This window comes from Chanodichthys erythropterus, chromosome 7 (genome assembly GCF_024489055.1).
Source record: "Chanodichthys erythropterus isolate Z2021 chromosome 7, ASM2448905v1, whole genome shotgun sequence".
Classification (NCBI taxonomy): Eukaryota; Metazoa; Chordata; class Actinopteri; order Cypriniformes; family Xenocyprididae; genus Chanodichthys; species Chanodichthys erythropterus.
Window position 1 is genome coordinate 4838766 of NC_090227.1, and position 22811 is coordinate 4861576.

Genomic DNA, 22811 nt, shown 5'->3' on the forward strand with positions numbered 1-22811 from the left:
CACCTTATCCCAACCCTTAACCAAGTGGGCCTCAATCACTGATCTACCACAATAAAATTGTTTGTTGGCAGCAAAGGTTACTATATTATGGAATTTCCTGTTGGCAGACTCACGTGGAATGACACTGGATTCTAACTGATGGATGCCAAATATTAAATCAAATTTTAACAGAACCATGTGTTTTACAGCTATAAATTAACAGCTGATATGCACTACCAGGTGCTGAAAATGGTGCAGTACGGCTCTGACCACTAGATGGCCTTCCAGCAAACTTGCATTGCTCTTTTCATGCCTGCAAGTACTTTGACGGACAGAGCCAAGTCCCTCCCTGCCCGAAAGCTTCCACAGGCTCAGCTCTGCATGGGAAAGTTGCTGGTGTGAATCTGAAACGGGGGCAGTAAAAGGACGCACATATTTCCCCAGCCCCAGGTTCCTGCCTCTCCTGGCTGCCGAGTTGGAAAAGTGCATCTGAAGATGGCAGGGAGTAAAGCAGCGATAAAGAGCACACCTTGTGTTTCTCTGTGGAAAGGGAGATTTGAGAGACAGGGATCTGGCTATGTAGCCACTCTGTGTGTGTGTGTGTGTGTGTGTGTGTGTGTGTGTGTGTGTGTGTGTGTGTGTGTGTGTGTGTGTGTGTGTGTGTGTGTGTGTGTGTGTGTGTGTGTGTGTGTGTGTGTGTGTGTGTGTGTTCTTGTTTATATTACATCGTGGGGACCAAATGGCCCCACAATGTAATAAAAACCTGAGATCACCTACGTTGTGGGGTCCAGCCAGCGGTCCCCACGAGGGAAATGGATTAATAAACATACTAAAAGATGTTTTTTTGAAAATGTAAAAATGCAGAATGTTTCCTGTGATGGTTAGGTTTAGGGATAGGGGTAGGGTAGAGGGATAGGAAGTATGGTTTGTACAGTATAAAAACCATTACGCCTATGGAGAGACCCCACTAAGATAGGTGCGCCTGTTTGTGTGTGTGTATACTTGTTTTGACTATACTTGTGAGGACCAAATGTCCTCACTTACATTGTGAAATGCTTTCAAAACCCACTAGTGAGGAAACTGACTGGACCTCACTAGTTTTATCTCAGCCAAAAGAGGTTTTTATTTAAATCTAATGATGTGCACATGTTTCTGTGATGGATAGGTTTAGGTGTAGGGGTAGTGTAGGGGGATAGAAAATATCATTGATCTGATATAAAATCAATGGAAGTCTATGAAATGTCTTCACTAAGATAGCAAAACAAACCTGTGTGTGTATGTGTGTGTGCATGTGTGCTTAAATTAAGAATGTGAAGAATTGTTAGTTACTCTTGTCTGAAAAAAATAGGGTGTGTGTGTGTGTCTTTGGAAAGAGTCAATCAGAGGGAGGTGGTGTGAGTCTAACTGACTACATAGAATAAAAATAATAGGGAATGTGATAGTGTGTTTCTTACATGTGCATTCAGCTGTAAATTATACAGTGGAATGTAAGTATATTGAAATTGTGCTCTCAGATATAAGTCAGTGCCTGTGTGTGTGTGTACGTTTCCAACTAAAAACTGTATAGTCTTAAAAATAAAGGTTCCAAATGGGGGGATTTGTAGCGATGTAAAAGAAAAAACATTTCTCCCAACAAGAACCTTTCAGTGAACCGTTCTTAAAGAAGAGCTATAATGCCCCTTTTACAAGATGTACTATATGTCTCTGGTGTCCTCAAAATACCCCAAAGATCATTTAGGCCTTCCTTAAAAATATTCTTGTTTGCCGTAACCCGACCGACCCTGTCAATTTAGGACCGACTCAAATTTGTATTTATTTATTTTGCTTAAGTCCGACCGACTTGCCGGTTGTAAATTTGCGTTAAGACAGACCCAATATTTTTTTTTTTTTACTCTCCAAACAACTAATACAAAAGCAATAAAATAATATTAATTATATTTTAGTAAGTATTATAAATATATAAATAGCCTAGGCCTACATACAAACGAAGGCTACGTTCTTTCTTTTAAATAAAAACCGTCATCTATGTTTACACTATTGGTTAACGGATGTCACACTATGGCCGGTGCGTTCGCTTCGTCTCAACCCGTTGGGAGACGAGACGTGCTGACAGATAAAATAATTACATGATTGTGATAGCCTATGTATATTTCTCTGATTTCTTCAAGCTGTCGTATTTACCATGTTTACTATGGTAATAGCGCGCATAGTCTTGGTGATCAGAATCCACATCGGATCACAAACATAAGTTATTTAAAACACTTGCTGCTGTCTGAAAGTGAGTTTTGAGCTAAAATGATTTTAAAAGTCTTTAATGCTGGTGTTAGCTGGTAACCTACATGTGATCATCGGCGCCTCCGTCTCCACACACAGATAAACTCCGCCTTTGCTCGTAACCACTCCCTCCTCAAGCCCAAGCTGGCCCGCTTTGGACCAAGTTATTCGGCGGGCCGAAAAACCCAGGCTGTTGGCCCCGAGGAAGCCCCGATGAGGCACAATCAAGCCCCAGAAGTGACAGTGGAAACGCGACTGGCCCTGGCACGCACTAGCACGCCCGCTTTAGGCCCGTCAGTGGAAACACGGCTGCGCCCGAAGGCACGGGTTGAAAGACCCAGTCAGTGACGTCACGATATGCTAATTTGTTTAAATTCATACCTACGTAATCACCATCACCAAAATTGTACTTTTTTTTTACATTGAAACTTGAAAAAAAATATATAGACCGACCTACCGACCCTTTTTTTTTACTGTTACTGCAAACCAAAATATTTTTAAGGATGGCCTTATTATATCTTGTCAAATTTGCCCCTATTTGGGTGTGAGCAAAAACACACCATTTTTGTGTGTGTCCCTTTAAATGCAAATGAGCTGCTGCTCCCCATCCCCTTTCCAGAAGGGCTCAACAACAACAAAGCTGGAGAATCTCACACAGGCAAAATGAGGATTGTCAGTGACGGTGTTCAGCCTTACATTGTTCAAACCGGAGTCGACACTGATGGAGAGACTCAGGAAGAAGTTACAACTTTTAGAATGAAACTGGACGTTTCTGAATGGTTCATGGATAAATTTATGTAGTTGCTGTGGAGTTGATTCAACTCATCCACTAGCATGTGTCGTCATGTTAATCTTTTGTGCAAATCCAGCGTTGAATTGAAACTCGTTTGTGAAGCAGTCCGGCGTAAAATGATGGCATGACAACAACACTCTACTACAACAACTCTTCTTCTTCTCTAAAGCAGCCCGACATGGCCTCGACCCCTTTGTTGTGTGTTCTCAAGGGCAGGGTTTATGTAAATTTTGGGGTTTGTGATGTCACAAACCCAGGATCTTTGAGCATCATAACTTTGCAGATGTTGTTTATGCTCAAACAGCAACATTACACACTAACTAAAGTTAAAAAAGTGAAATCACAATCAAGGACCCCTTTATTGTGAAGAATATTTCAATAATCTAAAGAACCATTTTCCAATATTCCAAAGTTCCATGGATGTTAAAGGTTCTTCATGGAACCATCAATGCCAGTAAGTGGAGAGTGTGACTTGATTTCATTCGAAAACGATGTTCTGGATCAGTGCAGCTCTTTGGAACAGCATACACTGATGAATCATTCACACAGGCCACGTTGGAAGAGAAGAGGGCATTTAAATGTGAGACTAAATCCCCTAAATCATTGCTGTGTGTATGGAATACAAGAGTCACTCGTGATGTGTGTAATAACCATAGTAACAGTATGGTGTCTTTCAAATGTCAATAAAAAGATGAATGCCAACAGTCGAAGTGATTTGGAGCTTTGCTATTTTTGACAGAAATACTAATGACTGGAGACTAATTAATGTGTTAGTTTGTCCATTGTATTAGAGTCCAGTAATTTATAGTAAACCACCATCAACAGATTTGCCAATGGCATGTTATGTTTATACTCATTAAAAGGCAGAATTTAGTCAGTCTCGACCATAATGTCAAAGTTACCCCAAGCTAGTTATTCAGGTCAGCCCCCAACACCAGACCTCAGAGAAGATGTCAGCCTCCAATTGGGAATAAATTCACTACATTAACAACTAGTTATTTAGTTGTATACACACTACATGGTAACATGACAATTTGGTCTGCACTAACTAAACTTTTCAAGACTAAACTCAATTGTATAATGCAGTTGTCACTCTTCTTGTGAAAAAGTTTAGATTTTTAATTTTTTTTTAAAGAGTACTTATTACTGAAATAATAAACTTTAAAAGAATATAAGAAAGCATTGCTAAGTGCCATGTGGAACGAAGGCCCTTCATGAATGTATTCAGTCGCTGACATCAAGCAGCATCTCCTTCCTGCATTGGCCTTCAAGGGCGTGAAAATGCCATTGGGAATTTGCTCTCTTAATATTCTCTCCTGTGTCTCTGGGACAGACAGAGAAGGAGCAGATGTTTGCCAACCACTAAACACTTGCGGTCAATTTAACGCATCCAAACACACACTCACGCCTGACTGACTGATCTCCGAGCTCCTGTGTTCAGAGACTCACACTTTCCTCACACCTGGGCCTTCTAATCAAACCTTTACCGCCAACACAGGGATGGACGGCCCTGTTACATTCTAAGGTTAATAAAACACAAGCAGAAGAAGTGAGATGAGGGAGGTCTATATTCAGTCTGTAGGTGTGTATGTGTGAACGCTAACTCACCCATGACACAACACGTCCGTTGAAACACGGTAGTTTGGCGTTGTCATCAGAAATCTCTTCCTTCACCACCCTGTAGAGACAATGAAACGACAGGTCTGCTAAATGTTTCACCAGAGTAACAGATAAACTACATATGCTCTAAATATACTGCAAACAATACCACAGTTGTCATGGATAACAAAATTTTCTTTAATTTGATTCTGCTAAATCAGTTAAAACAATTATATGGTTTTGTTTTAGATTAACTGTTAAGCACGAATACACAAAGAAAATAGACTGAAGAAAATGTGAATGGTTCTTCCTCTCAGTTGCTATGGTGTTGTAGGCATTTGCTATAGAGCGCAACACTCCGGTTCCGGAAGTAAAAACTTTCATTTTCTCCATATGGAAATTGATTTTGAATGATAACTTATAAACCTTTAAAGACACCCCTACTGTGACTCTGTGAGCTACGAGGTTGTTAATCAATGGTATTTGCTTCTGCTGAAGCCGTCAACCTGCATTATTTCAGCTTATTATTTTATGTTTAACAGCAGAATTTGTGGTGAAAAACTACATTACCCATGATGCTGTACAGAAAATGACACCAATTAAAGTCCAAAAAAGCAACATGCTCAATGATATATAAAGATCCAAAATAGCTATTTAGCTCCGCCCACTCCCATGAATTGATCTCCCTACACTCTCAAAATACTAAAATGTTTGTGTATATATATATTTAAGCTTAAGTTTTTGAAACACAACATGCATGCAACAGAAATGATCATCTAAAATCTAGCCTAGGTTTTCAGATACTGTGATTTCCTTCTCATGTCACTGAATTCACCATTAACTATTCACCTGAACAGTTTATGATGTTTTTTTATGGTATCATTGTAATCCTTGACCATCAAAACATAGGGGTAGACATGACCTTTTCTGTGTTATCATGTTTGATTCAGAAGGTATGATACATAATTTGGTTATGGCGGAAAGTAACATTTTTGTGATGGCTCCATTTCTGAAAATGTTCAGGGCCCCAAACTGTACAAGTGTACCAAATTTCATGCTTTTATGAAAAAGTGAAATTTTATTTTCACATTTCACCTGGACTATACCTACTTAAAAGCTTCATGAAATTTCTCACTAGCAAGGTAATGAAGCAGATAAACATATCTCTTTTATACAGTTCAACTTTTAAAAAATGCATCTCGACACCTTGTTTTTCCCCATTCCACTGCCTATGCCCATAGACTGTAAAAAAATATGGACGTAGTGTCCGTGACGTCACCCATAGAGTTCTGAACAGCAGTTTTGATGCAAAAATGAGGCCGCGGCCATCTTAGCAGCACGTGACCGCACGTCACTCGGGGATAACTGAAAATGGGCAAAGAGGCGGGGAGGTGGTTTGAGCTGATGCGACTGGTTGCTGAAACCACGCCTGCCTAGCTTGACGTGACCATGTTAGCAGTCAAAGCCAAGGAGCTATCTATCTAGATACTATCTAAAATATTAATGAAGATAGGTTTTATCATTAGAAAGTTCTAAAGGTTTACTGTCAATCTACAGTGTTTTTTTTAACGATATAGACGCTCCAACACCAATGTTGTATGTGCAAATAACAACATTGAAAATCAAATGGGACTTCATACCTTTATAATGAAATAGAGATCGCGAGATGAATCCAATCAGTGGCACTTGGGTAAAATATGAGTGTCCATTGCAAAACAAAAAACATTTCACATTTCTTCTGAATGATCTGCTCTCTGTCATCGTTCTTCAAGAAATAATGCAATCTGAGCAGCGTTTATGTTGTAAAACTGTATACGATCCTATCTAACAAACAAATGAGCCCGTGTCCAAAGTATATTTTTTCAAAATAGTGCAGCAGTTTTAGTTATAATATCCAAGCAGTGCTGTCAGATTTTGATATCCTCCAGCCATTGTCATTGTAGTAAATCTCACAAACAAAACTTTCAGCCAATGCCACGATCCAACAACGTGTGTTCTATTTCTTCCGCATGCATGCACATCTACAGACACACATCAGTCTCGAATATTATGCAGCAAGCCATATTTTATAATTGTATAAAATAATCGAGCACAAATACGGCTAAGATGCCAAATTCAGTGGCTGGAATTAGGTAAAGTGACGGCTCACAGACAGCAGCAGCATCTACCTGTCACTTAAGTGACCACGCCCTTAATTATGCAGAACTTTAAGGCTTAATATAATTTAAACGAATGAGTTAGAAAAAAATTCACCCCCCTCACAGTTGTCATGAAGGGCAAAATTAGCAGTATAGACCAAAACCACAATTTGAACCAACTTGTAAACATGTTTTTTTCTGCTATAAACTTGGCCAATTTAACATGGGACTCAATGAGATTCTGCTCTCTTTTGGAGCCTGTCCCTAGCGGCCAGTCAATGAATCGCAGTTTAAGTCTATTCCGTATTGGCTTCACGAGAGACTGGGGGAGGTATGCCTCATGTTTTCAAAGCAAAAATGCATTCTGAGTCAACCGGCCCTGATGGGGCGTTCACACCAGATGCGACTTGCACGAATAAAACGCGCTATTCACGCAGAGATGGACGCTTGGACATATTGAGTTTACTCGCTTCATTCGCCCATGACATTCGCTTTATTCGCGCGTGAATTCGCGTCATGAGGGGGTTCTCTCGCTCCTTTATGTGTCCCAGACTCTTCCACTTCTTTCTGCACACTTCCTCTGAATAAACACAACTTGTCAGTGGGGAAATAATTGTAAATTACAGCGAATAAGCTCAATTGGTCGTCTTTAGTTAGCCTGTAGTCTTAATATGTATATATATAGCTCAAATTGAGTAAAGACTGTTTTTGCAACTTATCAGATTGTCCGACCTCCTCACTCATTTTTTTTTTTCAAACACAATCCTATAAATGTATGAAGATGAACAGCGAAGATGGTTTTGTCCTCCATTGTTGTTTCGAATTTCTGCCTCAGCTCGCTACGTCACGTCACTACTAGAGCAAGCTCCTGATTGGTTAACGCGGCGCGAATTTACGCCAAAGTTCAGATTTTTCAACTTGCGCGTCAAACGCCAGAATCGCTCAATTCGTGCCGCGGGATGTCTATTCGTGTCTTTGCATTGACTTAGCATGTAAATCACTTGCGCTTATCGCCTCATTTGTGTCCGGTGTGAACGCACCATAAGTCTGCTATCAATGGTTCACGCCTCCATATAATGATGTTTTGGAATTAGCAACGGAGGCATGCGATTAGATGCATATGAAATTAATCCTACACACAAGCGTTTTATGGACAAAAACCTGATAAATGTCTTGAAATACAACATCTGAACAATGTCTTAAGATGTGGTAACCGTAGTATAAGCAGAATTAATGACTCCGGTCCCTGAATTATTAGAAAATAATGCACACCCGCTTCGCATCCTGGCCGCATTACCACCTCAGGTGTGCATTATTTTCTAATAATTCAAAGGCCCTAAGTCAATTATTCCTTACCTATTGTGTTCTGGCTGGTTGCCAAACTATGTGTTGTTGTATTTTGGTGGTTGCTATGACATCACTGGGTGATTGCATTGTGGTTGCTAAGGTTTTCCCATTGGTTATTAAGGCAAGCAGTTGCTATAGGGTTCTGGCTGATTGCTAGAGCATTTACTATTGTTTTCTGGTTTTGGTTGCTAAATGGTTGTTTACTAGCTCATGTCTAAAGAGGATGTAGTAATAGTGAGGGGCTTGACTTAAAAAACAAGTAAAGCCACAATGATCAGCTCCATTTCAAAAAGCCCCCCTCACATACACACAGGTTAATTTAGTTTCCCATAAAATAAAATTCATGGCATGCACCTCCGAGTCCCTCCCCCTTCCCAGCTGCTCCTTAAAAAGGTGCTGACCCCACTGACTCCTGTCACCATGGAAACCTTTGTCAAAGTGAAAGACAGCTGGCTAATAAAGCATGTGAGGTTTGCTGAAACAGACCATGTCATCTATTAATAATAAAAATCTATTGCGTGATCATGATTGCATTCATGCAATATAAATCACAACCAGGCAGCTATCTTTAATCACACACTTCTCATACCAAATACCAAAACAAAGTCTCTGCAATAGATCAACAACAATAAGCTTCCCTGACTGGCAAAAAATATGTGTGAATATTTTCCTTTGGTCTATACGGACATGTTTCATTTGATCTACTCTCAGCGATAGATAGCATTTCTATAGACCTTATACAAACCATCCGATGCATATTTCATACAAAAAAGCATTTGACAACAGCGAGCTTCAATCTGATCTGATTGGATTGCTTTACTGCTTCCCTCATCTCAGAAGATCAAACTAAATCCGTATCAAATGAATTCAAACCGACATTATAAAAAACGATCTGATGTTTTATCTTTTTAACATCCACATTTAGGGCTTTATTTGTGTCATACATCATCTCTCTTTCTCTCTTCCTGCCAGATGAAGCTGATCTAATGAAACCCCTCAACAGTGACTGTATCTGCTGTATTTCACATCTGTTCGAGTGATGAGTCAGAGCCTCACAGGCCCAAGATCTCATTCTGTGTCCCAGTATGCTTGTGCCTATGTGTTTGCATCTTATTTTTATATACATATAGGCAAGCTTTGACATTTTAACACCCGTCAACCCACCAAACGTGAGTGGATTTCAGCAGTGGCGTGTAACGCGGTTACTATTGAATACTCTTGCGGGTTGAATATTATATGATATATATACATTTTTCAATTGTAGTCTTTTAAAAAAGGTAGTGCAAAGCAGTGTTGTCAAAAATATAATTTTTCTGATACATATCAATATTGAAATATCCAAAACGCTTCCAATAGTCATTTTCCATACAATAGATACACAATACAAGCTGCGCTTTCTCGCTGTCATCTCTCCGACAGCGAGTTGACACACAAACCCGCCTCCCCTCACTCACTCACTCATTTCATTTGCTCCGTATGAATATTGTTGGTGTTAAAGGGCTTGAATTTCGGTGTGGGATTGCGCGTATTACACATAATTTTACTTATTCCCACAGATTTTGTGCTCACACCCAAAGTGCGCCACATAAAGCTGCCTCTCAGTACTAAATTGAGTTCTTTTTTGCTGCTCATTGCGCTTAAACAGTCAAATACACACAAAATAATGTCAAAATGCCAGTCTTGGCAAATATTTACATAAACAGTCAGTTATGTTTTAAGTGATTGTAAATAGTTGAGAAAGAAAATGCAAGTGTAACAGTATAATGGATAAATCAGGTCTTAAAGTGACAGCAGCCAATATAATATAAGACAGTTTTTTCCCAAGGTTATTGATTCCAAATTTGTGGCCAGTGAAAATGCTGAGTGGCTAGTAACTTTTGAAAACCACTAGCCACAGTGGCTGGTCAGCAAAAAAAGTTAACATCAAGCCCTGCTGTTGAGTTTTTGGAAGTCATCAATTCTGATTGTTGCATGTATCATTACAAATTCTTCTAAAGCCAAAATTATAATGCCCAAAATGCCGTCTAGATAGGTAGCCATGCAAGCTTTTGAAATGCAGACGATGAGAGGTCTCTGGTTGCCTGTGTGTATTTGCGTGAGTAAAAGATTTTATCCCAAAGGCCTCTAGACTCTGGCATGAGCTCAATGATTGACAGCTCTCAGTGAATTCCAATCGGAGCACTTTGTTGCTTTTAGTGAGGGGATTTCACATTGTTCCACAATGCAGATTCTAATCCTACTTGGGCTATGCAATAAAAACTCAGCAGGGATGGTGACATAAGAGGTTTAGAGAGCAGCTCTCCTCCTCTTTTTCTCATTCTGTTCTTCTTCTCTGCTTTCCTCATTCCTGTGGCAGCATGAGGTCCCATTTCTCCAAAAGCAGTTTCTTCTGAAATCTCAGCTTGGAGAAGAACAGAAATACTGCTTAGATATGAGTTGTATTTTCACTTGAATAAATAGTTCAACCAAAAATCCTTTTGTGGAACACAAAAGGCCAAATTATAAAATGTACTAAAGCTTATAGTCATCAGGTCAAGATTATGAAAAAGTTCAACAAATGCAGTATTAAATTTGTGTAAAGACACAAAGAAACAGAAGTAGCAACAGATCTTTTCTTCTATATTGTGACATACATCCAAGTGTAACAGATTATCAAAAAAGAACAAATGTATGGCATGGACTTGGTTTTATGCATTGGTTGTTGATTGGAGGTTGAGATGTGGGTGTGGTGCTCAAACGTTTAGGCAGATGTAAGTGAGCTTGCAGGGGCGGGTTAAAGTGACTAAATAATCATCAAATGAGACATTGTGATTGAAGGATTAGTTCACTTCAGAATGAAAATTTACTCACCCCATGTCATCCAAGATGTTTAAGTCTTTCTTTTTTCAGTCGAAAAGGAATTAAGGTTTTTGAAGAAAACATTCCATGATTTTTCTCCATATAGTGGACTTTACTGGGGTTCAATGGGTTGAAGGTCCAAATGTCAGTTTCAGTGCAGCTTCAAAGCGCTCTACATGGCTCATCGCAGAGCAGTGCAAGATGAGCATTTGTGGTTTTTTATTTTTTTAAGAAAATAACTGATTGTTTCTCTAGATAAGACCCTTATTTCTCAGCTGGGATCTTGTAGAACCCTTTGAAGCTGCACTGAAACTGACATTTGGACCTTCAACCCAATGAACCCCAGTAAAGTCCACTATATGGAGAAAAATCCTTGAATGTTTTCCTCAAAAACCTTAATTTCATTTCAACTGAAGAAAGAAAGGCATAAACATCTTGGATGACATGGGGGTGAGTAAATTATCAGGAAATTTTCATTGAAGTAAACTAATCCTTTAAACATTACGAGTTTACTTTTTTAAAAACGTAAAAAAAAAAAAAAAAAAAAAAAAACATGAACGGATGAATTGTCTATAACATGCATTTAGACAATAAATAGGGTGAATTTTAATTTTATGCCAACTTTAAGTTTCTCCAGAAGCCATATGAAAGCTTTCTGGGAATATAAGGTGAATAGTGTGAGTGAGATCTTATTTGAAACTTCTGGACAAAAATATGACTGAATGACTCAAATTCAAATAACAAAGTGCACAGTGGGTTCATGTGTCATATAGATAATGTTATGGTAAGTTTTTTTGTCCTATTTGAAGTTTACAGACCATGGTCAGTTTATACATAAGGTCCCACTTTATATTAGGTATCTTTAACTACTATGTAAAAAATGTTTGGTACAATGTACTTCTTGGGTTCAAGGTGTATTGCAAAAAAACTTGCTGATACTGAGGTGGGATATGGGTACGGGACATGTTTGGTGGTATAGTTAGGTGTAAGGGAAGGGTCAACAGTGTAATCAATTACATGCTAGTATTTTTTTAATGTAAAAACAGTGCATGCCACTGTATCAAATTAATTTAAATGTTAGTGCATTATTAGTACAAATGTTAGTAATTAAAGACAATTAACATCAAATGAGCTGTGTGCTTTCATTTGGCAAAAAGCAGCATGAACATTCTTCAAAATATCTCCTTTTTGTTATGGGAACAACATTTTTAGTGAACTAAAAACCCTTTAAATGAATGAAATAGCCTATGCTCAGTGACACCTTTGCAAGGTTCTTCAGAAAGATTCAATGAGTTCCTCATCTGCCTCCCTTCCCCACATGACATTCAAACTGTCTCTTGTGACAACAAATCTGGTTTGACTGACAGGAAATCTTTTGACAGTTTTGAGGGGGTTTCCAGCTGTTTCAGTCAAAGATCTACCTCATTCGTTACAAGCACAATAATGTCATCATACCAGCATTTGTGTCTTATACATTTCTTTGTCTCTTTTCAATCTACTTTAGCAATAAAAGTACACCAATACTTGCACACAGACACACACACACACAAACACAGAGCCTTCATCAGACTAGCCCAGTGGAATTGGGGCAGTGTGTGCAGATGGCTCATGTGTGTAGACAGGCCCATTGATTTGTAAGCAGAGCCGATCTCTAATGAAGAGGCCTTCCTTCTTCATAGCCAGAGTTGATTAGATTTTTGTCCAGAAAACAAGCCTGAACTCCCACAGCAGAAGATGTGGAGGAGGAGAAAGAGAATATAGAGAAAATGACAATAGATGAGACTGAAAAGAAAGGGCTGTAAGCACTCCAAAAGTGCTCATCCATCATTCGTTTTTCTATCCTCTGCCTTAGAGACGCAGTCCAAATCCTGAAACGTCCGACAATGAGCCAGTGATGCAATAAAATCCACAGAGACCCAAAATACACACAATGCTAAAAAACATGGAAATCACACACATACAATATGCTAATACTGTCCAACTCAATTGAAGAACTGTACTCATACGTGCACTAGGGAGAGGACAAGACAGGAAAATAAAGCAGGGAAAGTAGGTCAGTCTTCTTTAAAGGAACATCACTTCCATCAGAGAGAACAAGTCGGCCTGTGAGTAAAAAGCTCTCTGCTGCTTGCGTTTGCCAGACTGACCACTCACACATTTTTTATTCACGACATAAACTGGAAATCTCAACTTCTGTATCAAAGATGGTTAAATACTCTGTGTAACTTACAAACCACGTTCTTGATCCTGCACACGCAATCTCACAATCTGTCCACTACAAATCTCCAAAACAAACAGTTAATAAGCAGATGCATTATGCTGAGAGCGAGTCTACTGTATGTGCGCAAGTTTACCAGCTGTGCTGCTCGATGAGAACCAACAGAATCAAATTCAGCAACATGACCTGAGAAATGATCTCTGTAATTGAAATCCAACAGTGACAACACAATCAACTTTATAATTTTACAATTGATGGGTCATTTCCTTCTCAGTGCAACAAGAAAACATTTCAGTCTTTGCTTCCATGATAATGAACAAGGCTAATGATTCCTTGCACTTTTCTTTTTTTTTTTCTTTCTTCAAATGTCTGTGAATATAGGTCTGTCGCAACTATTGATTAAGCATCCGATTATGGTTATTTAATTTAATCACAGCTCATTACCACAATAATTGTGCTGTTTAAATTTCACTGACCAAATAAGTGAAATTTAAGCATTAATACGAAATGGACATATTATATTACATAATATAAATACTATTATAGGTTTTTTATTATTATATTCAATTCTAAGTACAAAAAAAATACATCAATCACAATTATTTGCATGGCAATTAATGATCATGACAGGTATTGTGAATATGGGGTTATTCTGTTGAATATTGTCCTCCTATTCTACACTTGTGTAGCATTTTATTTTTGAAAATGATGTCAGTGAAGGTGTTTTGTTTTGTTGTGCTATACTGTTCCTTTAACTCTAACTTTTGAAAAATAATAATAATAATAATGACAATCAAAAATATGTTTTTCACCAACTGAGTTCAGCTCGAGAACTGGATGTGAGAATATATAATACTACTGTAATTTCATATATTGTTTCAAATAAAAAAGAAATCATGAATGACTTTCCTTATGGGAAAAACATACTTTTGTCCTGATTGATGCATGCCATGTAAAAAACTTGAAAACTCTCTGAATCTCCATTTATTACTGTTTCACCAGTGAGCAGCTTTACTGTAGCAGAATCCTCCATCTGTCTGTGAAATCGGTGTGTGTGTGTGTGTGTGTGTGTGTGTTTGTACTAAAATGATGATCATGATGCTAATGGCCTTACTGGCCCTACAGCTGTTATAAGAGAGACCCAAGAGAGAGGCCGACACACACACACACACACACACACACAATATCTAGGTCTATCTGAATGAAAACTTAGTGACCCTTTTAATCAAATACTCCTGATCTCTCTTCTCATAAATAGCACCTTCTTACAGAACAGTCATTCTTATTTTTTTTACTAGAACAAGTACATGAAACCGTAAAGTCTGATTGCTTCCCTGAAACTGATGAAACATCAGTGATGTCAGCTTCATCACACACTCATGCTACATCATCATAACGCCACATTCCTGCCACTGGATGAAGTCAGCGTGTAGAGAAACAATGTAATGTTGTTAATAATGAGCATGTATGCATATGTGTGTTAATACAAAGGGTTAAAAAGTAGCTTGAAAGGATAAAGTTTTACTGCTGGCTTCATATGATCATAATCTACACCTCTCACTGAAGCATGAAGCTGATGGTTATGTGAGACAGACACCATGAAAACAGAAATCAGACTCACTGATGTGAGATTTAGTCTTATGACACCAAACTCAAAAAAAATTATTATGAACAAGTTTTCATGTTTTCACTTGCTCATGCACATCCCGAAACATCAGGTCATTCGGTACAACCGCTATAAAACATGGAAAATGTTGTAATATCTTAAAAACTTGTACTAAATATAAAATGTTTGATTGTCCTTTTGCTAGCTAGCTAGATATCAGCCTGTTAGCACTGTTTGAAAATATGATAATTTGGTATAACCAAAAGTGTCATTTAGTAAAAATGAAATTTTAGTTAAATTTTCATCAATAACCCATATATCGATGCAACTTCCATAAAGTACAAGTACTAAAAGCCTTCCTTCCACTGGAAAAAATAGTCCCTGACCGTGAACAACAACAGAATGCGTCATCCCAAGGAGATCAACCAAAAACAGACTAGGAGAAGTCAGGCAAAGACTGTTTGAGTGAGTCAGTCAGTATCGAAGACCAATTTTACTATTTTGCTATATAGACCAGAAGCTATTGACCAGATCAGAATCAAGGACTGGAACTAACCGTTTTATAACAGATATTTTATATCACTCCAGTTTTAGCTTCACTACATTGGCTACCAATTCATTTTAGGATCGTTTTTTTTTTTTTTTTTTCAGTTTAATATTAATATACATTGCTTTTTTTTTTTATCATCAACACAGCCATAAATTAGTGCCTTAATTATTCAGATATGTTGAATTCAGACCATTATAAATTATATCATATTCACTATAAAAGAAATTATTTTTCAAAGTTATAAATAAAACAATGATTATTGGAGTATGTTTTACCAGAAAATACCATTTCAGATTTTCTACTTCAAAATGTTGTTTAATTCAATGTCTTGCCTTTTTTTGTAACTGTTTGTAAAATTTACTAGCAATTTCTGAGTGAAAATTGTTTCTGCTAATCAGCCTAGTTCATGAATATTAATTAGGTGGCAATTTTCAGCACATAGCCATCTGACTGCAGGAGTGTGGATGCTATAGTAGGACCAAAGAAAAAGCTAAAAAAAAAAGTTAAAAATTAAAAAAAAAAAAAAACAACATTTAACAAATCTCTTTGTTTAAAAACACGCTTGACCATGTAATAATATTGATCCGGCTTAAAGGGATAGTTCACTCAAAAATGAAAATTCTGTCACTATTTACTCACCCTCAAGTTGTTTCAAACCTGTATGAATTCCTTTCTTCTCTTGAACTAAAAAAGAAGATATTTTTGAAAAAAGTTGGTAACCAGACAGTTGACGGTAGTCATTGACTTCCATAGTAGTAAAAAAAAAAAAAAAATATGGAAGTCAATGGCTACCGTCAACTGTCTGGTCACTTCTTTTGTGTTCAACAGAATAAAGAAACTCACACATGTTTGGAACAAGTATAAATGATGACAGATTTTCATTTTTGGGTGAACTATCACTTTAACACTTCATATTGCTCAGGTTATTTGCTATATTTTAAATAAATTAAAAAACATATCAGTAATGCATGACATTTATTAGCATGTCTTCTCACAAAAAAGCCAATATATGCCTTGGTGCTGGTGACACTAAGTCCTTTTAGATAAACAAATGCTTGTGCATTTGGCCTCATTTATCATGACTTCTGCTTTAGTGATATTTACAGGCACTAAGCTGCAGGATAATCAGATCACGATGCCCTGCAATCTGTGAATTATCATAATGTGTCAAATCCTGTGATTTAAATGGTGGTCTTCTCACATTCATATGAGACAGAAACTGAGGGATTCATAAGCTATTTTTTTAAATAATAAAGCATACCTGCCAATCAGTTAGGTAAAGCTGTAATGTAGAAGCTTCAACCACAACTTGTCGCTAATCTTCTTTCATTTAGTTTGCCTGTTGTTCCAGATCACCGAGATGAATTCAGATAATGTTCTGATTTGGAATCACATGGGCATGAATCAAGCGGGCCTGTTTTGCATCATGGCATGGCAGTGTGGAGTCTGGAAGTGATTATGCCAGAGGGTATGGAACAATGGCTGGCTGTTCACCTTGATGAGCTGGTTTGGGCAGTACATTGATACAAACAAGCAACGTGGACAGAGAAAATGTGTTAGGAGGGTCCTGTTTTGCAGGTGGTGGATGGGTCTGTGTGTGCGCAAAGAGGTTTGTGTAGCTTGGCATCTAAAGGAGAACCTTCTGGCATGCCAAGAAAAGCAAACAAAAAGCAGATCGCATGGACTTGAATTTCGCAACATGACACTGTTCTTTGTGGCTTAACAGTGACTGTGGAAATCTGTTCAGAGGATCAGTGAGCATGATTCCCAAGTGTTTCCTTGTTTCCAAGTCAGCATTCCAGACCTCAGCCACATGCGTTGGGAGGTGCGCAACAGCACTAAAATGCACTTTACCTCTCATAAACAGTGGAAAGACTGCTGCACCACTGGGGGTGGTGGTAGAAGTCATTTTTTAAAACTCCTGCATATAAATGTACAGCCTGCTGCTTTATAAACAAAGCAGCATTGAAACAATGGCATGTAAATAATGACAGATAGGATCCCACACTTTTTGACCAATGAATTTCCATGGCTTTTCCAGTCATCAGTTTTAGCGTATAAGGGTTTTTAAAAAAATAATTCATTGCACTCACCAAGAGTTTTGAAATATTTTTTGAGATGCACATATAGTCACTATCAGTGTTGGGGAAAGTTACTTGTAAAAGTAATGCATTACAATTTTGCGTTACTCACTAAAAAGTAACTAATTGCATTAGTTACTTTTTATGAAAAGTAATCTGTTACATTACTTTTGCATTACTTTTTCTCACCTGAGCTGGGCTTGCTTGCTTGTTTTTTAATAACAATACAAAACTTCTATTTTTGGCAAATGTAAAGGTCCTTTCACACCAAAAGTGAAATGTATTAACCTCAGGCAGAAGAAAATGCATATTTACGCCTGTACAGTAGAGGGCGCAGCCAAAGACTACAGAATACTCGTATTGTTTTGAATGGGAGAAAGCGCAACACATGGCGGAATAAGTCCCGCTTTCTAATTAAGAGCCAATCGCTAATTGGTAAAGTCATCGCGTCACTGCAGCAGCTGTTAAAAGCTCCGGTTCTTATAGAAACAGTCAGACGCGCGCCTCCTATAGAGACACGCACTTAGGACTACGCATGCGCATAAGCTTGATCCAGTCTGAAAATACAGTTTTTTGTCATGATTCAAACATTTAGACACAAAATTTATGAGACAGTTGTTGTCAGATTTCATTGTTGATTTCAAATATGAAATTTAATTGAAAGCTTGGCAAACAGCTTTGGAGAATTTGATGTTTCCCCATTCAAAGAGATAGGAGCTGCACTTGCATGCCTGAGAGGCGTTTCAAAGATGGCTGCGAGTGAAATGACTTAAAGTCTTAAAGTCCCCGTGAACCGGAAGTTCCAAACGACTTTTCTCCAGTGTTGTGATGTATTTCCATGAGAAACGGAATATTGAATATAGGGGCAGGGTTTCATTTTAGCGCTCCTCCTCTCCGTCTCTCGCTCATAGCAGACTAACGGTTGGAGGGGAGTGGTTTAAGCGTTTTCAACCAAAGCCGTCAAAATGACGTCATCAGGGAAGGAACGCCATTCCAGACTGGAAGTAACTTTTCAGATTTTGATTAAAGATTACCACGACAAACTATTTTTTTCTGTGTATTAACTTGCACGGATTAATTGTTCACAACAAGACTAGTAATATGCACTAACAAAGTAAATAGGGTTGATTTTGATTTCATGACTACTTTAAAGGGACTTTGGCGCAGCTCAGCTGTGCTGCCATTCTGGACTAAAGAAGAGAATATAGAAGGAAGTTCAACACTATTATTGTCAAATCTAATCTAAAATATTTTTTGCTTATTAGTATGGTTGTATTACATCATTAAAGGTCAGCAGCAAAGAGATTGGTTAATAAAGTGAGATTAAATACACAAAGTACATTAAAGTTACGTAACTCAAGTTACTTGTAATGCGTTACCCCCAACACTGGTCGCTATAGAAAGCTTTTGTTTATGACTTTTCATCTTTTTGTGGGTATTTCGTTCATTTTCATGACAGGAAATAAAATTCCTTAATATTTCCATGACTGTGGGAACCCTGAAAGGGTAACAAGTCCTGAATTAGGCCAGATATACAGGAATGAATTGGTTTTATTGTTTAAAGTAGAGCTGATTAAGTGTGAAAATCATGTGCAAATCAGAAAGTGTGTCAACAGTTGAAGATGATGATGAGAGAGACTGAATGTAAGATTATTTCAAACACGAGGTCCGCTCTTATGAGTTACAGTTTATCTCTCTCTATCTCAAAATGTGAATGTCAAGTTTCTCACAGCTTTGACCAATTAATATCCATGTCTTTTCCAGTCATTTCTGATTACTGGATAAAGAATTTGTTTATGCATTCTCCTTATTTATATGAAAGTTAAAGCGTATTAAATTTTTTATCCACTATCCATGAAAAGCACAATTAAAATCCAGATTTTCCATGTCAGTGGGAATGGAAACTGGATTCACTGGCTAAAGTGACAGATGATTCTTCATTCACACTTTACATTGCATTGTTAATGTCACAGGGCAATTACATGAGTAATCACTATGTAAGCAATACTTTATAATTACATCTTGTTATACATATGTTATTGTCAGTCATTGTTTTAACATGAAACGTGGACAGTTAAGCACAGTCTGGGATCACACCTGAACTGTCACTGAACTAAAGCATGTCTCTTCCTTTACATAATCTAAAACCATCGCAGACTTTGAACAGCAAAGCACATAAAGCCTCCTCTCCCCAGATCTGTATCTAAAGACCACCGTTTACACAATAGACGTATTTGTGCTGGAAACTACGGTTTATTACCTGTCTGATACCGTTTACAATGACCTGGAAACAATACGAATACACACATTAAATCAGAGCCGAGGTTGTGTGAGAGAAACCGACGGAAGGTTTGTGAATAACAAAATAAAGCCGTTAAAAGTGGTCAGTCTGAGGTAACGTTAACGATACTCACTGACAGAAAGGGTTTTATTGTCTTTTAACATGCATATTGTGCCTTACCCGAAATCATCGTCCATGGATTTGAAGAAAAATTTGTAGTTGGGTTTATTGAGGACATTTTTGAAGTCAGCGAGAGTGACGCTTTCAGCGGGAATGGGCAGTTTGATGAGGTAGGGAGTCTCCTGCTCGTCGAGGTGATAGATGATCTTGGTCTCCGCCATGGCGGGCCGCTGCTGAGGGACAGGCCGCGCGCATCAGCCCCACAGCGGCGCGCGCTTCCCGCTTCCACCGCTGAACGCTCGAGCGCGCCTCTGTCCACTCTCAACCTCCGCGCGCTCTTCAGTCAGCGACAATAAAACCCGATAGAGGAGTATCCGTGCGGTCGTACGTCACACAAATCTATCTAATAGCAGAATATAGAAGTAATAGATGCGAAAATGAAGCGAAAGAATAGTGCAGGTTGGTCTTCTCTGGGCTCCCTATGGATACTGTTGCTTTTTCCTCTTCTCTGTCCTTTGGAAACAACTGTCGGCCGATGTGAGATAGCCCCTCCTATCGATACACCACTGCGCTCCCTCTACAGGACGAGTTATACAAATATTACACTGTTCTTCTTTGGCTGCTAGCCTATAAATGTATTTAATCTTCTCAATTGCGCAAGGAGCCGTTAAGTCGTGTTGTTGCTGCTGCATATTAATCCCTCAATAGAACAACTTGCCTTTTTTTTACTGCATCTAAACTAAATAGGTTGGTAAATTATTTTTTAATGTTCCTAAATATGTTGGGGATGTGAGTTTGTATTCCAACAAATCTGCATCTGAGTGTCTTGTTGCTGTGATTTACCTGAAGAAGACGATCAAAGACTATTGATTTATTATTAGTGCGCTGATATCGCCCTCTAGAGGATGAAACGGTTCATGTAACGTTACAGCTGTTCAACTCAGCGGTTGACCTCTGGAGGCGCACGAGAAAATATTGTTCACTTCATAATAATATAGCAGACATGACTTGCGTTTTATGAGGTAAATTCTGTTTTATACGATCTATCCGTTTTATACGGTTTTATAAATCTCATGAAATATGTCAAATAATTATGTCAGATGTATATTTTTTCTATTTTAGGATCATTTTTTGCACTGTCACATTTTTTAATGTCAACCACCCTCCCTGAAATACTGAGTATTTACTTAGTAAGTCCCTTTAAAGGTGCAATATGTAAGATTTTTGCAGTAAAATGTCCAAAAACCACTAGGCCAGTGTTATATACACTGTGTGCAGAATTATTAGGCAAGTTGATTTTCTGATCATATTTTTTTTCCAAGCACATTTTACCAATTCCAATCCACATCAATCTTAATAACTACTATTAATATTGTTTTTAATCATTTATAAGTGATATATAATTGTTCATGAAGGCTGGAAATGAAAAATGCCCTATATTCAGGTGTGCAGAATTATTAGGCAGGTTTTCTTTTACAGATAAAATGAGCCAAAAAAGAGATTTAACTCAGACTGAAAAGTCAAAAATTATTAAATACTCATGAGAAGGACGCAATACTAATGTAATACTAGAAATTGCAAAGTTAAAGCATGACCATTGGACAGTGAAATGCTCATTGGGTCAGCGGGGTCATACAAAAACAGCTGGAGAAGAAAAGACACGTTAACTGCAAAATAATTAAGAATTAAGGTGAAGAATTAAGTGTGAAACCATCAGGAACCCTTTAGTCTCCAGCGCCACCATTTCCCAGTACTGAAACCTACCTGGAGTCTTCAGAAGTGTGAGGTGTCAGGATCTCAGAGACTTAGGTTAGGTGAAGAATCCTAAAAAGCGACCTGCTCTTAATAAGAATCACAAGCTGAAGTGTTATAAAGTACATGAAGACTGGGTTTTTATAGGCCTTATAGACAGACAGCTTGAGAGTGACTCCTGAAGGACCAGCACCACATCCTCTTGTACCACTGTTTGAAGAATTTATCTTCCAGAATCTGGCAGTAAGGTGTGGGAGTTCACTTTTAGTCCATCTCTTATCCTGAAATGTCCATCTTGCAGAGATGGACTAAATGATCGCGTTACCCTCATGGTTTCAGAAACCATGGAAACACCAAAGACGCTCTGACATATTATACATTTTAATAGACAAGGGAACAACTGTTTTGATATATTTATAGACAGAAAACTAATTGTTGTTATACAGCTCAACATGTTTAGTCTTATTGCTTAAATCTAATTTTCTTGATTTTTTGCGAGTACCATGCTTTACCATGCTTCAGAGAAAAACACTATTTTGTGAAGCAGCTAACATAGCATAATCAGATGCAGCTTTATTTTTAGTAACAGTAATACAGAATTTTCTCCATCATACGTTTTAAAATTAATTGCATGCCATTTATCAACACAAGCCATCCAGTATTTAACATGATATTGTAAAATCGATCTATCTTACTGCAGTGTGTAACAGCGTCTCACAGCAGCCGCCGAGCGAACGCACAGAGTAACATTATAACATCATTTTCAACACACTCAAAAGTATCTAATATGATAAACAGAGCTGCGTTACCTCATACTCATGACCGGAAAAGCGGAAGCGGCGCCGGCGACTGTATCATAATAAAAGTCCTGCTGCGGTGTGTTGCGCAATCGCTTCAGCGGCCTCGTTCAGCTCCCACAACACTCGCTCCTGCTCTGCTTCATACTACAGTAACGTTAATAATCACATCCATGAACATGATTTCTTCCCGAGTCCTATCTCAATTCTTTCGCACCGTCCGTTGAGGTGAAGACCACATGTCCCAAGATTCTGCGCTCAAACTTGGCATCATCAAGCTACGCCTTTGTTTTGAATATGCTTCTAGCGACCTCTAGTGGAGAGAAATCCTACATACTGCACCTTTAAGACAAGTCATTTTAATTTTTCATAATTGCCGCGAGTGTACAAGTGTACAGTTAATTAATTAGCATACAAACGAGTCACTTTTTTGGACAG

At 38.1% G+C, this 22811-nt stretch overlaps 1 protein-coding gene across 1 annotated transcript in view; it reads right to left on the bottom strand.

Annotated features, from left to right (window-relative positions):
- Positions 1–20360, bottom strand: part of LOC137023068 (segment polarity protein dishevelled homolog DVL-3) — a 39377-nt gene extending 19017 nt beyond the window's left edge. The window contains exons 1-2 of the mRNA XM_067389660.1: positions 19885–20360; positions 4655–4724 (exon numbers count right to left, since the gene is read on the bottom strand). Coding sequence (XP_067245761.1) covers positions 4655–4724; positions 19885–20045 — 231 coding nt within the window. The 5' untranslated portion in view covers positions 20046–20360. The remainder of the gene's footprint in view (positions 1–4654; positions 4725–19884) is intronic.
- Positions 20361–22811: the final 2451 nt, after the last annotated feature.